Source organism: Phyllobates terribilis, unplaced genomic scaffold, assembly GCF_046119375.1.
Source record: "Phyllobates terribilis strain yellow unplaced genomic scaffold, ASM4611937v1 Scaffold_35__1_contigs__length_13245226, whole genome shotgun sequence".
NCBI lineage: Eukaryota > Metazoa > Chordata > Amphibia > Anura > Dendrobatidae > Phyllobates > Phyllobates terribilis.
In genome coordinates, this window is record NW_027362795.1 from 2,594,168 (window position 1) to 2,612,345 (window position 18,178).

Below are 18,178 nucleotides of genomic sequence, written 5' to 3' on the forward strand. Positions count from 1 at the left end.
CACACTGTAAACCCCTCCTGACCCCACACATAACCTTCAGCTCATCCAGCACCATGACAACCAGCACAGCAGAGTCCTGCATCCACTGAGGCCCCTGATCATGTGACCCCTGACTCCTCCCCTCCTGTGACCTCATCACAGGTCCTGTGCGCACAGAGCAGCCATATATGTGGTGGCGGCGCTGCAGGTGGAGGTATGTGGAGACCCCATTACTGGGCGCAGGGGGCATTAACCCCTTCAGCACGGAGACTCTTTTGGGGTCTTGTGTTGCCCCTTTATAAGAATCATAAGGTTTCTGTTCTGTTTCCTGTAATAGATTAAGACCCAACTATGGAGACAGGAAGGGAGGAAACATATTGTTCTCATAGTACAGGACCCCTTTACTGGCCCCACAGTGTAATGCCCCCATTATGCCCCTTATGCAGGATGTATGATGCCCCCACACAGTGTAATGCCCCCATTATGCCCCTTATGCAGGATGTATGATGCCCCCACACAATGTAATGCCCCCATTATGCCCCTTATGCAGGATGTATGATGCCCCCACACAGTGTGATGCCCCCATTATGCCCCTTATGCAGGATGTATGATGCCCCCACAGTGTAATGCCCCCATTATGCCCCTTATGCAGGATGTATGATGCCCCCACACAGTGTAATGCCCCCATTATGCCCCTTATGCAGTATGTATGATGCCCCCACACAGTGTAATGCCCCCATTATGCCCCTTATGCAGGATGTATGATGCCCCCACAGTGTAATGCCCCCATTATGCCCCCTATGTAGTATGTATGATGCCCCCACACAGTGTAATGCCCCCATTATGCCCCTTTTTCAGTATGTATGATGCCCCCATTATGCCCCTGTAATCAGGTGACAGGATACAACACACAGGCAAACAGAAACCCTCTAACCTTATGTTACTTTATCTACTGACAAGGGTGTTGATCCGGACACATATAGGCCATTAAGTTCTCCCACGTGGAACACATAACTACGGACATGCGCAGTCACGGGTACGAGTGGCGTGGCGGCAATCAGTTTATCAGGCGTTTCAGTGTAAAGAGCATCACTTCCGGACATGCACACTAGGGGATGGACATTATTGGACCTCTAGCTCATGAGAAGTAGCGCAGGTGCAGTATATTATTGTAGACAGACTCCATTCTGTATATCCCATGACAATTCACCTCTAGGAATGGGAATGGGTCTCCTAGTCTGGGAGGGGTTTTGGATGAAGTGGGATATTTAAAAATGGACACCTGGCTATTAGGCACACTATGCTGAACATCATGAATTATCATCCCTGTATCAAGCCTCCTGATGACCTGTTGGGGAAACACGCTGAGGCAGATTATTGAAACATTCTCTGATGAGTACCATACCCTTTCCTTTATACAGGGTGGTCCAAAAGTAGGTGGACAGAAAATAATAACATTTATTTTGATTTATATATAAAATTATATTTACTAACACAAGCATAACATTGACAATTCGATATTCTGAACAATAATACAAAAGCCCTTAAATTTTATCAACGCAGGTGCTCAAACTGTTTTCCATTACAATTTGCACAGCTTTGAAGTCTGCCTGTCGCTTCAACAAACTTTTTTGCACACGTCTCTTTGGGTATTAATTTCTTGAAATGCATCTCTTAGGTAATTTTTCAAATCACTCACACTTTTTGGTTTTCGATTATAAACTTTGTCCTTGACTACTCCCCAAAAGAAAAAATCCATTGGGGTCAAGTCTGGTGAACGTGCCGGCCAATCAAGTGGGCCTCTTCGGCCAATCCATTTATTAGGAAATGTTTCATCAAAATACTCTCTTACCACTCTTGAATAATGTGGAGGGGCCCCATCTTGTTGGAAATAAAGGTCATTGATTCATTAGAATTTCGATATACTTATCTCCTGTGACTGTTCCATCAAAAAATATTGGTCCAAAAACACCAAAACTTGAAATACCACCCCAAACATTGACACCAGGCTCATTTAGTTGTTGCTCTAATGTTAAATGCATGTTCTCATTCTACCAGTAAATACAATTATGTCTGTTAATATGGCCGGATAATTTGAAAGAAGCTTCATCACTCCACATAATGTTATATAAAATTACTGGATTTTCTTCAATTTCGTTAAGCATAATCTCACTAAATTGCAGCCTCCTGTCTGGATCATCCTCCAATAAACCATGAATTAGACGTGGACGATAAGCTTTCCACCCAATAGATTTCAGGATTTGCATGATAGAAGCTCGTGAAAATCCCAATTCCAAAGAGGCTCTTCTGGTGGACTTTTTTGGACTCTGAACAAATGTTTCAGCAACAAGTTGTTTATTATCTTCTGTACAGACTGTTTTGGGTCGACCAGTTTTTGGAGCTTTAAGGATTGAGCCAGTGGCATTGAATTTGTCATGAATGCAGTAAATGGTTTGTCTCTTTGGGGCTTGGGTACCCAATGTTTCAACCCAATTTGCTCTAACGGTTTCAGCATTTTGAGATTTCCAATACTCTGTTAAAATCCATTTTCTTTGATCTGTATTTAAATTATTAGCCATTATGTGTTATCTGAATTATCTGAAAAGAAAACAGATTTTGGGGGAGATCTATCTGTGAAAACTAGATAACTTAGCAACCAATCAGATTCCACCTTCCACTTTCCAAAGAGTCTGTGAGGAATGAAAAGTGGAATCTGATTGGTTGCTAAGGGCAACTGAGCCAGTTTCACTTTACACCATGTTTGATAACTCTCCCCCTTCATAACCTTATTACACTTTCTGTCCACCTACTTTTGGACCACCCTGTATATACCTTGAGACATTTTTTTTTATATACAGTTAGGTCCATATATGTTTGGACAGAGACAACATTTTTCTAATTTTGGTTCTAGACATTACCACAATGAATTCTAAACTAAACAATTCAGATGCTGTTGAAGTTCAGACTTTCAGTTTTCATTTGAGGGTATCCACATTAAAATTGGATGAAGGGTTTAGGAGTTTCAGCTCCTTAACATGTGCCCCCCCTGTTTTTAAAGGGACCAAAAGTAATTGGACAATTGACTCCAAGGCTATTTCATGGACAAGTGTGGGCAATCACTTCGTTATGTCATTCTCAATTAAGCAGATAAAAGGCCTGGAGTTGATTTGAGGTGTGGTGCTTGCATTTGGAAGGTTTTGGTGTGAAGTAAACATGCGGTCCAAGGAGCTCTCCATGTAGGTGAAACAAGCCATCTTTAGGGTGCATTCACACATCGCGTATTTCCCTGCGGTTTTTTACGCGCGCGTATTTTCCTGCTTTTTTTACCTGCGGTTTTTTTACGCAGGTAAAAAAAGCACCTCCATTCACACACTGCATAAAAAAGCGCAGCAAAAAACGCAGTGTGAAATGAAGGGTGACATGTGTAATGTCACACTTCATTTCAGTGTGACATGTGTACTGTCTGTGTCTGTGTGTCGTGTGTGTACTGTCTGTGTCTATGTGTCGTGTGTGTCCCTAGCAGTGTATGTTCAGACTATGGATACTCACCTACCCGATGGATGAGAGACACGTCTGCTCCATCCCGCGCTTGCAGCATCTGCCGTGAAGCGATCAGCAGACTGTCAGCTGACCGGCTTGTAATCAGCTGACCGTCCGGTTACAAGCCGGTTAGCTAACAGCTGATCGGCTCACCGGCAGATGCTGAAAGCGCGGGATTGGAGCGGACCGGACCGGACGCCTCTCCCCTGACTTCGGGTAGGTGAGTATCCATCCTGCGCCTCCGTAAAAAAGCGATGGAATTACGCAGTGTGTGAACACCGCTGCGTAATTCCATCGCTTATAATGGGCACAATAGGAGAAAGCGCAGGACGCAGCTGCGTAAAGAATTGACATGTCAATTCTTTACGCAGCTGTGCTTTCGCGCTGCGTAAAATAACACAGTGTCTGAACGGCAAAGTGAATTTCCCGTTCACTTTGCTGGCAGACACAAGGCACATTGCGTATTTTGAAAAAGCACGCGAAAATACACAATGTGTGAACGCAGCCTTAGGCTATGTGCCCACGATGCAGAAATGAAGCAGAAAATTTCTGCAGCATTTCTGCATCTCCTTGGCAGAAAAAACGCATGCAGATTGTGCATGCGTTTTTCCTGCAGAATACATGCGGATTCACATGCGTTTCCGCATGCAGATTGACAAGCGCTTTCCAGGCGATAGCATCACTTGGAAAGTGCTTGACAACTAGGTTACACTGTATAAATCCATGCAAACAGCATGGATTTATACAGTGTGAACCGTAAAAATTAAAACAAATAAAGCTATACTCACCCCCGATGCCCGGCGTGGCTGCAGCGCTCGTTCCTGTCTGGTTCCTGGATGCCGGCATATCGCGAGACAGAGCGGTGAAGGGCCTGCGGTCACATGACTGTGACGTCACCGCTGGTCCTCAAGCGATGCCGGCATTCAGAGAAAAGCCTTCGGAAAGGTGAGTATAAACTTTGTTATTTTATTCTTTTTTCACAGGTACAATGGTACCCAGGCCTGGATGAGAGTCTTCTCTCCTCCAGAACTGGGTACCATCCGCAAATAGAGACGCATAGAAGCCGCTTGTACAAATGTACAGTCGCGGTTTCTATGCGTCTCAATGCAAGTCAATGGCGGGAGTTCCGCTGCGCTTCCGCAAAATTAAATGACATGCTGCGGATTTTTGTACGCAGCATAAACGCTGCGGAAAAATCCGCAGCATGAGCATAGAACATGCGGAATCCCCTTGGAGACCATGGGGTGCGGATTACCTAGCGTTTCACAAGCGTTTATGCTGCGGAAATTCCGCAGCATAAACGCTTGAAAAACGCTACGTGGGCACCCAGCCTTAAGCTGCAAAAACAGAAAAAACCCATCCGAGAAATTGCTACAATATTAGGAGTGGCAAAATCTACAGTTTGGTACAGCCTGAGATAGAAAGAAAGCACTGGTGAACTCATTAATGCAAAAAGACCTGGGCGCCCACAGAAGACAACAGTGGTGGATGATCGCAGAATAATCTCCATGGTGAAGAGAAACCCATTCACAACAGCCAACCAAGTGAACAACACTCTCCAGGAGGTAGGCGTATCAATATCCAAATCTACCATAAAGAGAAGACTGCATTAGAGTAAATACAGAGGGTTCACTGCACGGTGCAAGCCACTCAAGCATCAAGAATAAAAAGGCTAGACTGAACTTTGCTAAAAAACATCTAAAAAAGCCAGCACAGTTCTGGAAGAACATTCTTTGGACAGATGAAACCAAGATCAACCTTTACCAGAATGATGGAAAGAGAAAAGTATGGCGAAGGCGTGGTACAGCATATGATCCAAAGCATCTGTAAAACACGGCGGAGGCAGTGTGATGGCTTGGGCATGCATGGCTGCCAATGGCACTGGGTGACTAGTGTTTATTGATGATGTGACACAGGACAGAAGCAGCCGAATGAATTCTGATGTATTCAGAGCCATACTGTGTGCTCAGATCCAGCCAAATGCAGCCAAACTGATTGGTCGTCGTTTCATACTACAGATGGACAATGACCCAAAACATAAAGCCAAAGCAACCCAGGAGTTTATTAAAGCAAAGAAGTGGAATATTCTTGAATGGCCAAGTCAGTCACCTGATCTCAACCCAATTGAGCAAGCATTTCACTTGTTAAAGACTAAACTTCGGACAGAAAGGCCCACAAACAAACAGCAACTGAAAACCATCGCAGTGAAGGCCTGGCAGTGAATCAAAAAGGAGGAAACACAACGTCTGGTGATGTCCATGAGTTCAAGACTTCAGGCAGTCATTGCCAACAAAGGGTTTTCAACCAAGTACTAGAAATGAACATTTTATTTACAATTATTTAATCTGTCCAATTACTTTTGGTCCCTTTAAAAACAGGGTGGCACATGTTAAGGAGCTGAAACTCCTAAACCCTTCATCCAATTTTAATGTGGATACCCTCAAATGAAAGCTGAAAGTCTGAACTTCAACTGCATCTGAATTGTTTTGTTTAAAATTCATTGTGGTAATGTCTAGAACCAAAATTAGAAAAATGTTGTCTCTGTCCAAATATATATGGACCTAACGGTATGTCAGAGTTAACTAGGGCTTCTGAAGGACAGCCACCAGTGAGCGTGGGCGCCATTGTCGTTCCTTAGGGTGCTAACCTCGGCAGCTAGGCAATATCAGCTTTGTTTAGGTACAGGATAGGGTACAGTAGTGACTGTTTCAATTGTTCAGCAGCATCATTGCTTACATCTGTTTATGTACATCCACAACAAGCCATTCAGCAGGTAATTTTGCTAGTTTTTAGTATAAGTAAATATATATGTTGCTAGTCCCCGTTTTCAATCCATATATTTAAAAAAAGGTTTAGTATTTTATTTTAGGGGGGAGTTCCCACAGTATTGTCCCCTTCACACACAATATGGTACCATCTACCCCACGGAGTACCCCACAGCTAATGAATGAATACTCACTTAGCCCCATTGTTGGTTCAGATAATAATGAACCCAGTATCTATGAGATATTTGCCACACAATAGTTGGTAAGACCGTATCATCCATAGTGGCCGCCCATGCGGCCTGTATGGTGCCCATGAATTGAGATGGCTCGGCACCGAGCACGCTCTCCTTACCCATCATCACAATTTCAGTGATATCCACATTCCCATGATGGTGATACCATTGAATAGAACAGTGAATCAGGGAGTTGAAGGGTCCCTGATCCACCATTCAGCCGTGTGTGTGTGTGGTGTGTTTTTTTGTTTGTTTTTAAATATCAGGAGTTTGGGGGGCAATCATACTGTCTGGGAGCCCTCATTCTGAGCTAGATGGGCACACAGGAGAACAAGGGAATAAGGGAATATTGCCGCCCGATAGGTGTCAGCTGTATGTATGTATGTATGTATGTAATACTAACGGCCCCATACACGAGATAAGTGTTGGCTGAGCGGTCATTTGGCAGACTGCTATCTCTTCTGACTTCTCCGTACACACAAATATTCCAGCTTTCCTGTGGTCTATATGAGAAAGTCGCCTCCAGACTCCTCTATTGGAAGATTATCTACAGGAAGAACAAATGGATTAGCCTCTGAAATTCAGGATGCCAGATCCTTCTCTGCCCTGACATTATCTGTTGGGAGGCCCCCAAATAATGTATATAGTCTACCAAACCCCGGAAATCAGTGCTTTCATGCAACTCTAGTCTAATGTGTATGGGGCATTAAAAAGTAACTTATTGGACATTGCCTCAGGCCCATCCTAATAGACTTTTCTACATTGCAGGCCCAGACACCATTATTGGTTATTTAAGTATCGTAGTAACTAGGCAGCCCCATACTATCAAGTACTTGGGAGAACTCTGTCAAACCATCTTAGATGCCATGTTTGCTCTTGACAGCAGCAAGTGGTTAAACTGCCAGGGTTTGTGTAGCAGCCGCACCTGTGCCATCCCTGCAGTGCACATCTATGTTCTGGTGCCCAAAAGAGTTACTTTTTAACATGATAAACATCTGTTTTAAAATAATTAACAAAATGTTAATATCTGCTTTTTTATGGAGTTTCTCTTGTAATATAAGATAGCCTAAGGCCAGAAATAGACTTCATAAAACACTGTACATGGAGACTTTGGCATCAAATAACTCCTGTCTTGGTGAGACTGCTATCAAATAATTTTTGTCCACGGTATTTGTGCAAACAAACAAGCTTTTAGAAATGCCTCAAACTTCTGTGTGTGAATCAGACCTGAGATCTAACTTGTTAGAAGATGACAGTCCGGTGAAGAAAGGAAACATATAGACGGCCGTTGGGGATGTAGTTTGTGACAGACTCTGGCTAAATATGTTTATAGACCTGTAGTAGAAGATGAAGATGTCGTCCTCATCATGAAATAGTTATTTCTCATGTCATGTGTAATTAATATCTCCTGCAGTATTGCTAATGCTGATTCCAGTGTCAGTAAATGAGACAAGAATTAGCAATAAAGTAGAGGAGTCTATGAGAAAAGTATTCAGCTGCAGACTGCAAGGAAGAAACTGCTTGCTGTCTGTGGCCTAAAATATATAGGTTTTATTAGTAGATATAAAGACGAAATCTAAATACTGTAAAAAATAAATCTCAAATGTTTCCTTTATTATCTCCAGTAATTGTATTATTACACAGGATTTTTTGATGTTACATCTGCTCAACTTCTCATTTAGGTCTCTACAATATCAGATCCTCTCAGTGAATATCTTCTATATTAGAGTTTTCCTGATTTATCCATCAAAGATAGTTATGGACACAGACAAGATGGCTGAGAAAATATTAAAAATCACCCTAGAGATCCTCTACTGGCTTACTGGAGAGGTGAGAGATTCTGATGATGTCACATTACATCATTCTTATCTATGGCAATGAAAGATGGACAGAACTGGAGAGGTGAGGACTCTGGAAATATCTGTAGTGAGATTTATTAATGTGTCTCTCCATAAACAGGATTACACAGTAGTGAAGAAGACCTCTAGTGAGCGTTGTCAGGACCATGTGTCTGAGGGATTAGGAAGAACCCTGAGCCCAATCACAGGGCTTCCACCTCATCACCTGGTACATGAGAATATGAATGACCTAAAGATCCTAGATCTGGCCTACAAGATGATTGAGCTGCTGACTGGAGAGGTGACACTGCTGGGAATGCTGAGACATTTTATAGTATAGCTATGAAGGGATTGGGGGATAACTCTGTCATTGTATGTGTCAGGTTCCTATAAGGTGTCAGGACGTCATCGTCTATTTCTCCATGGAGGAGTGGGAGTGTTTACAAGGACACAAAGATCTGTACAAGGACATCATGATAGAGGTTCCCCAGCCCCTCACATCACCAGGTAATAGACAAGACTGAATACACACAGCCTATAATTATCTGTATGTAAAGAATGAATTCAGTTCCTGTATGTGTTTCCTCCAGATCTATCCAGTAAGAGGACAACACCAGAGAGATGTCAACGTCCTCTTCTTCCACAGGACTGTAAACAAGAAGATCTCAATGTTCCTCAGGATCAGGTAGATGGAGAGAAGGTGTCACGAGATCTCCCCTATTTATCTTGTTTTATCCTCCAGTATTTTATGGTTTATACTTGTGTAATGAGAACGGTGGAGATGGCAGGATTAGTGCTGATCATAGATGTGACTTCTCCATCTGTCTGTGACTTGTACAATATTTTTTTCAGGATGAAGATCTGTTCCATATTAATACTATAGAGACATATGAAGGGGGTGATGACCTCTGTAAAGAAGAGATTCCTACATATGACTACCCAGGTGAGTAGTAACCACTAAATGAAGAGAAGTCACAGATTCTTCTCAGTCACAGGCTGTGGATAGTTTACTGGTCATGTAGGCTGGCCATATCACAATCGTGTGACCACCATTTTGGATCTAGACCAAAACCTTCTCTTCCACCAAAAATTGTTCAAATGACTTTGGGCATTGAAAGCCCTTTTCTATAAAACTTACAACCTGGAAGATCCACCTCCCACTGAAATTAGAAGATCCTGACTTTTACCTGCCCAGGTCTGTAAACTACAAAGCTAAATGACAGCGTACGTTGAATGTGCTGACAAGTTAGAAAATCACTTGAAGAAAAATATTATGATGAGCCTGTAGGAGAAAGTGGAGGGTAATGATGCTGTTGGCTTCCTAGAATCCTGATATCTTATTAGATTAATCTACCTTCTCTCCGTTCTGTGCGGCTGAATGTGCTCATATGGTTCCAACAAGACCAGGTCCAGTCTTTATGACCAAACCTCGCTTTTATGATCGGCAACATTAAACGTGCAGTGAGGGCCAAGTGTGAATTTCTGTAGAATAACAACAGAGTTTCCCTTTACCCTGACTTTTCAATTTGTTTTTAAACCAAATAACTTCAAATAGATAAAGTATACAAAAAACATTACACCTGTGCCATGATATATCTCTTACCTGTGAGTGGCTGATGGCTGTAATAAAATTTACTCATGCCTGCAGGAGATATGTTGGCATGACTCGAGCCCTGGTTTCATGGATTCACTCCACGTCATAAATTATATTATCGATCCTAAAGAATTTTAGATGCAATTTATTCTGAAATGGGGAGCACTAATACTTTCTCTACTCTTCTGGTCAGGACTCGTAGTAGCTCCAACGGTCTACCATAAATAAGTGCAACTCTGGTTTAGTGTTGGAGTCCTCCCCCTTCCCCCAAACATACATTCTTGTTGGGGATGTAACGTGTTTTTTTTATTGTCTTTTTTTTTTTTTTTTTTACAGGTTCATTATGTATGATAGTTTGATTGTGGTGGGATTGGCCTGCCTCACTTATGTGAGTCTGTAACTCCCTGGTAGTCTTTCAAAAAAGGTCTCCATTGTCTCTTCCAAATGCCCGAGTTCTTAATTTAAGACACTTCAGCTCTGCACTATTATAAAAAGTTCTCATTAAATGTATATTTCTTCTTGAGACTCATCTGACAGAAAATATTGGCCGTTACTATAGTTTAAATTGCCAGGAGCTACCAAGAAGCATACTCTAATTATCCCAGAGAGGTTTCACCACTAGTTACTCTTTTTTTTTTTTTTTTTTTTTTTTTTTAATCTTTTCATTAGATGTGTTATTGTCTATAGTCAAAGTTTTGCCCATCATCCTTTAACCCCTCTACATGGATCTATACTTACACTAAGACCCCTAGGCTTGGACTTGGTGTTGCCTGCTGTTCTGTGGTGTGAGATTACAAGAAGAATAGTCAGGTTATCGAATCAGAACCAGGAGGGCAGAGAAAATACAAATTCAGAAGACACAATAGTAGTCAGTAAATGGGCTGGGATCACAAGAAGAAACGAAGAAGAAAATACACAACACGGGAGCTGAACACAGAGGACTTAACCAGCGGAGAACAAGGCTGTATCAGGCAGCTTCTGGCATTATGCATGAGCTTTAGTAGGGTGTAGTGCTTTCCATTTGAGTTAAGTAGGGAGCAAATTTAACTTTGGAAGAGCGGATTTTGCTGGATTGGTTTATGGAAGCCATGTTGCTTTTCAAGAGTTTTTGAGCCACTAATAATGTGGAAACCTCTGTTTTTCCATTGACAGATGATGGACCTGAGTGGGGGCTTGTTTTTTGTGAGATGAGTAGAAATTTTTATTGGTATCATTTTCTCATATTTCATATTTGGGAAGCATGATGAACAAACAGTTGAACACCAAGCTCTACTGGTTCATGCTATGACGTTTTCTATTAGACTGTGAACTGTCATTGTCTTGGTGAATGATTCAAAATTTTTACATAACTTGCCATTTGTACCAACAGTTTAAGTAGAAATGTTCAAAAATATAAATTTCAAGAATATTTTATTCAAATTTAATTTTTTTTTACTTAGCAGATGACTGTACTAGGAGATCAGAGGGACAGCTGACATCTTCAATTTTCAAATCAGATGAGCTTAAGATCTCACAGGATACAATTGAAGGGAATGCTATTACTCCAAATATACCATCATCCCTTCACAGTAAAGATGTGCCATCTGATCCTTTGGAACAGGTCCTATCTTCTGATTCATTACAAACTACTAAGGAAAATCAAAGTCACAAAATAAGCATTAAAAAACAAACTGATCCTAAAGCTAAGAAGCCATTTCCACGGTCAGAATATGGAAATAATTTTCCCCTCAAAAAGTTTTTTCTTAAACATCAAAAAATTCACACAGCAAAGAATAGATTTTCTTGTTTCAAGTGTATGAAATGTTTTAACAAGAAAGCAAATCTTCTTAATCAACAACGAACTCACACAGGGGAAAAGCCTTTTTCCTGTTCAGAATGTGGGAAATGTTTTTTCCAGAAAGCGCATCTTGATAGACATCAGAGAACTCACACAGGGAAGATGCCTTTTTCCTGTTCAGAATGTGGGAAATGTTTTAACCAGAAATCAGATCTTGTTACACATCAGAGAACTCACACAGGGGAGAAGCCTTTTTCCTGTTCAGAATGTGCAAAATGTTTTAACCAGAAATCAAATCTTGTTAAGCACCAGAGAACTCACTCAGGAGAGAAGCCTTTTTCATGTTCAGAATGTGGGAAATATTTTGCAGAGAAATCAAGTCTTATCAAACATCATAGAATTCACACAGGAAAGATACCTTTTTCATGTTCAGAATGTGGGAAATGTTTTAACCAGAAATCATATCTTGTTAGACATCAGAGAACTCACACAGGGATTAAGCCATTTTCCTGTTCAGAATGTAGAAAATGTTTTAACCAGAAATCACATCTTCTTAGTCACCAGAGAACTCACACAGGGGAGAAGCCTTTTTCCTGTTCAGAATGTGTGAAATGTTTTAACTGGAAAGCGCATCTTGATATACATCAGAGAAGTCACAGAGGGGAGAAGCCTTTTTTATATCCTTAATGTGGAAAATGTTTTACTTGAAAAGACACACTTTTACCAAGAAAAAATCTTGCTAATAAGTGAGTGCATCCTATAGACTGGAGATAGCTTCCTGTGACCGAGAACAATGAGACCGTGTCCTTCCTGATCAGTGAGAGAACTGCTCTCTCCTCAAGCCCCACACTTATCTAACTGTTTGGTGCAGAGGAGGAGAGGAAGGTATCGGGACCTGTCCGGAGGCTGCACGTCCTGACTTAGCAGCTGAAGAACCTAGCTCATGGACCTTTCAGATCATGTAAAACTGTTTTACATATTTTTAAAAGTTGTCAGGTTCCGTTATGAACTGTGCCATTTCTTAATGAGTTTGACCTGAATTTAAATTGGACAATGAGTTTTCCTTTTACTGCTACATATAATTAATGATAAAAGTTTCAATACTTTGAAACATTATTATTTTTGTAAATATACAGATGCATCTCTCACCATCCTTGTCTCTCACTACTCCACAGTTTGGTGTAAGAAAAGTCTAGAATGTAAGAAATTAATCATTAAGGACTAGTGATGAGCGAGCACTAAAATGATCGGGTACTCGTTGCTCGGGTAGAGCAAATTGGAATACTCGGGTGCTCGATCCGAGCAACGAGTCCAATGGAAGTCTATGGGAAATTCGAGTATTTTTCAGGCGGCTCCCCCCGGCGGTCTGCAAAGGGTCTAAAAATTGTCCAAATCGATGGGAACAGTGCTCAAATGACATGGGAAAGACCCCTGCAAGCATTTCTGACTCCCAGGTCACTGCTGTAAACAATGTTGTCAGAGGTATTATGCCACTTTTACGGACTCACAATAAAACATACAAAAACGAAACCAAAATGTATTTTCCTGGGAAATATGTTAAGGAACTTCCTTTCCAGGGTAATGACTTGTATATAAGGCAAAATAAATAACCAAAAACAAAAATACTCCTCCACACCTTGGGCTATGTTCACACGTAGCGTTTTTGATGCGTTTTTGCACTTTTGCATTGCTTTCAACCAAGACAAATGCATTCACTGGGAAATGTCATTTTAACATTTTACAACCTTATCTGACCATGTGGCTTGTGACACATCATCAGACACATGCATACAGTGCTGAAAAGACATGGGAACAGCATGGGGAAGACCTCTGGAAGCATTTCTGACTCCCAGGTCACTGCCTAAAAGTGTGCCCATCATAAGTGATCCTGGGCGCATGCGAAGATGCCTCCCGCCATGCACCTGTCGTTGCAGACTTGCAACAATCACTGTCCACGTCCTTGTCACAGTGCAGCGTTCAGTTGTCCCTACCCCATTCCTTGGAATGCAAGCGTAAGTATGCAGCCAGCCACCCACCCTCCCACAGGCTGCAATACTATACTGCCAAATTTTTGACAGCTGCTTGCACTTGAAATGTGGCCTTTTAGGCTCGTGGAGGCAGAAGCTGTCCACAATCTTATGGCGGCGGCGACCGGTTATCCATACTCTGTCCCCAGCCGGTACTATTTTTCCCGGTATCGTCTCCGCCTTCCACAACATTACCCGTGCCCTTCCCAGTGCACTTACTAGGAAGGACCACTGAGAGTTGTATTTAGCTTGGTGAAAGGACTGACATAGAGGGAAACCGTATCTACCCTGGGTGTCATTTCTCCCAGGAAGTCCTCTAATGCAGCTTATTGCAGAAGCAATGGCAGCCCGTCCAACATCAACTCGCACTTGTCGGTGGTGCTTTGACACACAAACATCTTTCTTTGCGCATTTAATTTGATGAATACAGAGTTGGACAATGGCCTGATCTGCAATGCGGTTTGAGAAATAACATGCATAAGCATGTCCGATCCACATTAAATGGATCAGCCATAGAGTGCCCTGGAACCTTCCCCCACACTTTTCTTAGCCAGGACTGCTTCTCGGCAGGGTTGGACGGGCCCACCAGAGAACCGGAGACTCCTTCGGTGGGCCTTGGGTTCTCCTTCAGGAGAGTTCATAGTCCTGAGATGAGGCCATGATGATGATAGAGGCCACCATCTGCTTAGTTTTCTGTTACTTGGAATGCAAGCGCAAGTATGCAGCCACCCACAAGCCACAATACTAAACTGCCAGATTTCTGGACAGCTGTTTGCACTTGAAATATGGCCTTCTAGGCTCGTGGAGATAGAAGCTTTTCACAATCTCATGCCAGCGGCAGCTGGGTGTCAATACTCGGTCCCTAGCCCCCACTATTTCTCCCGGTTTAGTCTCTGCCTTCCACAAGCACGGGTCCCACAACATTACCCTTGCCCTCCCCAGTGCACTTACTGGGAAGGACCGCCTAACCACAAACTCGTGGACAGGTAAATGTGGCCAGGGACGGTACGGAGCCAGTACACAGCTTTTTTTTGCTGAGAGTTGTATTTAGCTCGGTGAAAGGACTGGCATAGAGGGAAATCTTATCTACTCTGGGTGTCATTTCTCCCAGGAAGTTCTCTAATGCAGCTTGTTGCAGAAGCAATGGCAGCCCGTCCAACATCAACTCGCACTTGTCGGTGGTGCTTTGACACACAAACATCTTTCTTTGCGCATTTAATTTGATGAATACAGAGTTGGACAATGGCCTGATCTGCAATGCGGTTTGAGAAATAACATGCACAAGCACGTCCGATCCACATAAAATAGCAGCCATAGAGTGTTCAGGAACCTTCCCCACACTTTTCTTAGCCAGGACTGCTTCTCGGCAGGGTTGGACGGTCCCACCAGAGAATCCTCTGGTGTGCCCTGGCTTCTACCTCAGGAGAGTTCATGATAGCGCTAACTTTGCAGCTGCTATGGGGCTCTTGAGCGGGGGAGAAAGGTGAGCTCTCAGAATCAAATCCTTTGGTGGGCACAGTGTTTTTCAATCTGAAACAGCTTCTTAGTGGGACTTGTATTTCACCACAGCCATATTCTTTAGCTCGGTGAAAGGACTGGCATAGAGGGAAACTGTATCTACTCTGGCTGTCATTTCTCCGTCACAAGGTTCCGCCCATTGTCACACACGACCATGTCTGGGTGTATGTTCAGCGGTGAGAGCCACTGATCAGGCTGCTGTGTTACAGCTTTCAACAACTCTGCAGCGCTGGGCGGTTTGTCACCTAAGTATTAAGCATATTATCTTCAGCACAGCCTGTTGCCGCTTGGCCAAGGCAGTGCTGTCAGCTTGTGACTGATGTGGTCATTTCGGAGATGGAGGAGGAGGTGCAGGAGCTGAACAATGTGATTATATTGGGGTTAAATATTGGGGTTAAAATTATTTTATACTAAAGAAAGATCCTATTGTTTTGGGTTTTTTTACGTTATTTTTTAAGACCAATGCATTCACCGTGAAATGTCATTTTAACATTTTACAACCTTATCTGGCAATGTGGTGGGTGACACATCATCAGACACATCCTGTTTTATTTATGACTCTGAAAGTCATAAAGCCTATTTTTATAGGGCCATCAGACGGCCCTTACTATTCTTAAAAGGCCAGCAGTCGGCCCTCGCTATTGTTAGAGAGCCGTCAGCCAGCTATGCTTTGTTGTTCCCATTATTAACAAGTGGGTCTCCTATACTGTTATTGCGTATGCAGTGACTGCAAGGGCTGCCAAAAATTTGGACGCAACCCAATACCCCTTTGAAGAGACCTAGAGGAGGGTCTTAGTAAAAAAACACATGAACATACTGTATAATTTTTTCTTTTTACGGGCATAAACACCCTTTAAAATAATTATGTGGGTGTTGCATCACTGATCACGGTCACCCTGGTGATATGGTGGTGGAGGTTGAGGAGAAGGAGGAGGACAAGAGCACATAGCCAAAATTAGGAAGCGTATACCCATGTGTGGGTGTGAGGAGGTGCATGGGAATACACCTCCCAAACAAAGACACTGAATTTGAGTTCATGTTACGCTGCTATCATTCGGTGGTGTTGAGAAGTCTGGCCCAATCCAGCCCTTGTTCATTTTTATAACAGTCAGCCTGCTAGCATTTTCAGTTGACAGGCGGATGCGCTTATCAGTTATAATTCAACCAGCATCACTAAAAACCCGCTCTGATAAAACGCTAACGGCAGGGCAGCCCAGGACCTCCAAGGCATAGAGAGGCAGTTCATTCCACGTATCCAGCTTGGATACCTAATAATTAAAAGGCACAGAGGAATCACGGAGGACGTTGGTACGGTCGGCAAGGTACTCTCTCAGCATCTTCCCAAACTTTGCACTCCTTGTGAAAGTACCCCGCACTTGGGGCCTGTGCGATGGAAGGGTCTGAATAAACTGTCCCAGAACTTTGACAGTGTTCCCCTGCCTCTGCTGGATTACATTTGTGTCTCTCTCGCCTGTACTCCTTGGTTGTTCAACAAACTATGACCTCTGCCACCAGCGTTTTCAGATGGGAATTTTTTTAATAGTTCCGCAACAAGGGCCTTCTGGTACTGCCCCCTTCTTGTAGACCTGTCCGCCTCAAAAATAAGAGATATAAAGTTCTCCTTGTAGCGTGGATCTAGAAGTGTCACCAACCAGTAATGACTGTCACCCAAAATTTTTAGAGTGCGAGGGTCATGGGAAAGGCAGCGCAACGTATACTCAGCCATGCGTGCCAGACTGCTAACAGAGAAGACTTCCGTGTCCTCACCAAGAGGATGACTGACCATGCTCTCCTCCTCCTCCCCCTCTCTGGCCATCCACGCTGAACAGACGGTATGACAGCTGTGCAGGTAGTACCATCTATAGTGCATGAAACTAGCTCCTGTTCTTCCTCCTCCTCCTCCTCTTCCTCATTGTCATCAAATCCACATTGGGATGAGATGAGGCTGGGCTGTGTGTAATCACCCTGCTCCATCTCATCTTGTTCCGCCTGCAATGCATCCTCTTTGATTGTGAGCAGAGAGTGTTTCAGAAGACAGAGAAGCGGGATGGTGATGCTAATTATGGCATCATCGCCGCTCACAATCTTGTTGGAGTCCTCAAAGTTTTGAAGGATGGTACATATGTCTGACATCAATGTCCACTCCTGAGGTCTTATGTTTGGAGTCTGAACTGAATACCGATGGCCTTGTTGATGCTGGTACTCAACTGTCCTCTTCTGCTCACAAATCCTTCCCAACATCTGCAGTGTAGAGTTCCCACGCGTGGGGACAACACATACCAGTCTGTGAGCCGGAAGCTGCAAACGCTGCTGAAACATGGCAAGGGCGGAAGCTGTAGGTGACTTTCTAAAATGGGCACACAGGCGGCGTACTTTAATAAGCAGATCCGGCAGCTCCCGGTAGGATTTGAGAAACCGCTGAACCATGAGGTTTAGCACATGGGCCAGGCATGGTACGTGTGTGAGCTCGCCTCACCTCAGAGCCGCCACCAGGTTCCGGCCATTGTCACACACGACCATGCCTGGCTGTAGGTTCAGCGGTGTCAGCCACAGATCTGCTTGCTCTTTCAGAGCTGTCCACAACTCTTCAGCATTGTGCGGTTTGTCACCTAAGCATATTAGCTTCAGCACAGCCTGTTGCCGCTTGGCTGAGGCAGTGCTGCAGTGCTTCCAGCTTATGACTGATGTGGTCATTTCAGAGATGGAGACTGAAGAGGAGGAGGAGGAGGCTAAAGAGGATGAGGTGCAGGAGCTGTAGACTGTGGGGGCAACCCTGATTGACCTAGGGCCCGCAATCCTCGGCGTCGGGAGGACGTGTTCCGTCCCAAGGTCCGACTGGGTCCCGGCATCCACTATGTTAACCCATTTGCCGTCAGCGAGATGTACCATCCCTGCCGACAAGCACTT

The 18,178-nt window shown here is 43.4% G+C and overlaps 2 protein-coding genes across 3 annotated transcripts in view; one reads left to right on the forward strand and one right to left on the reverse strand.

The window, feature by feature from the left end:
• LOC141182586 (uncharacterized) overlaps nt 1-18,178 on the reverse strand; it is a 162,563-nt gene that overhangs the window by 26,735 nt on the left and 117,650 nt on the right. The gene's annotated exons all lie outside the window — the stretch shown is intronic.
• Nucleotides 125-12,731, forward strand: LOC141182588 (uncharacterized). Of its 2 annotated transcripts, none has more exons than XM_073660741.1 (7): nt 125-193; nt 8,200-8,347; nt 8,477-8,656; nt 8,739-8,862; nt 8,946-9,040; nt 9,208-9,298; nt 11,389-12,731. In XM_073660741.1, exons 1-7 carry the CDS (start codon nt 168-170, stop codon nt 12,411-12,413), a joined length of 1,689 nt encoding a protein of 562 aa, XP_073516842.1. In that variant the 5' UTR covers nt 125-167; the 3' UTR covers nt 12,414-12,731. The 2 variants fall into 2 exon arrangements, with proteins under 2 accessions (XP_073516842.1, XP_073516843.1); XM_073660742.1 differs by having other exon boundaries at nt 11,392-12,731.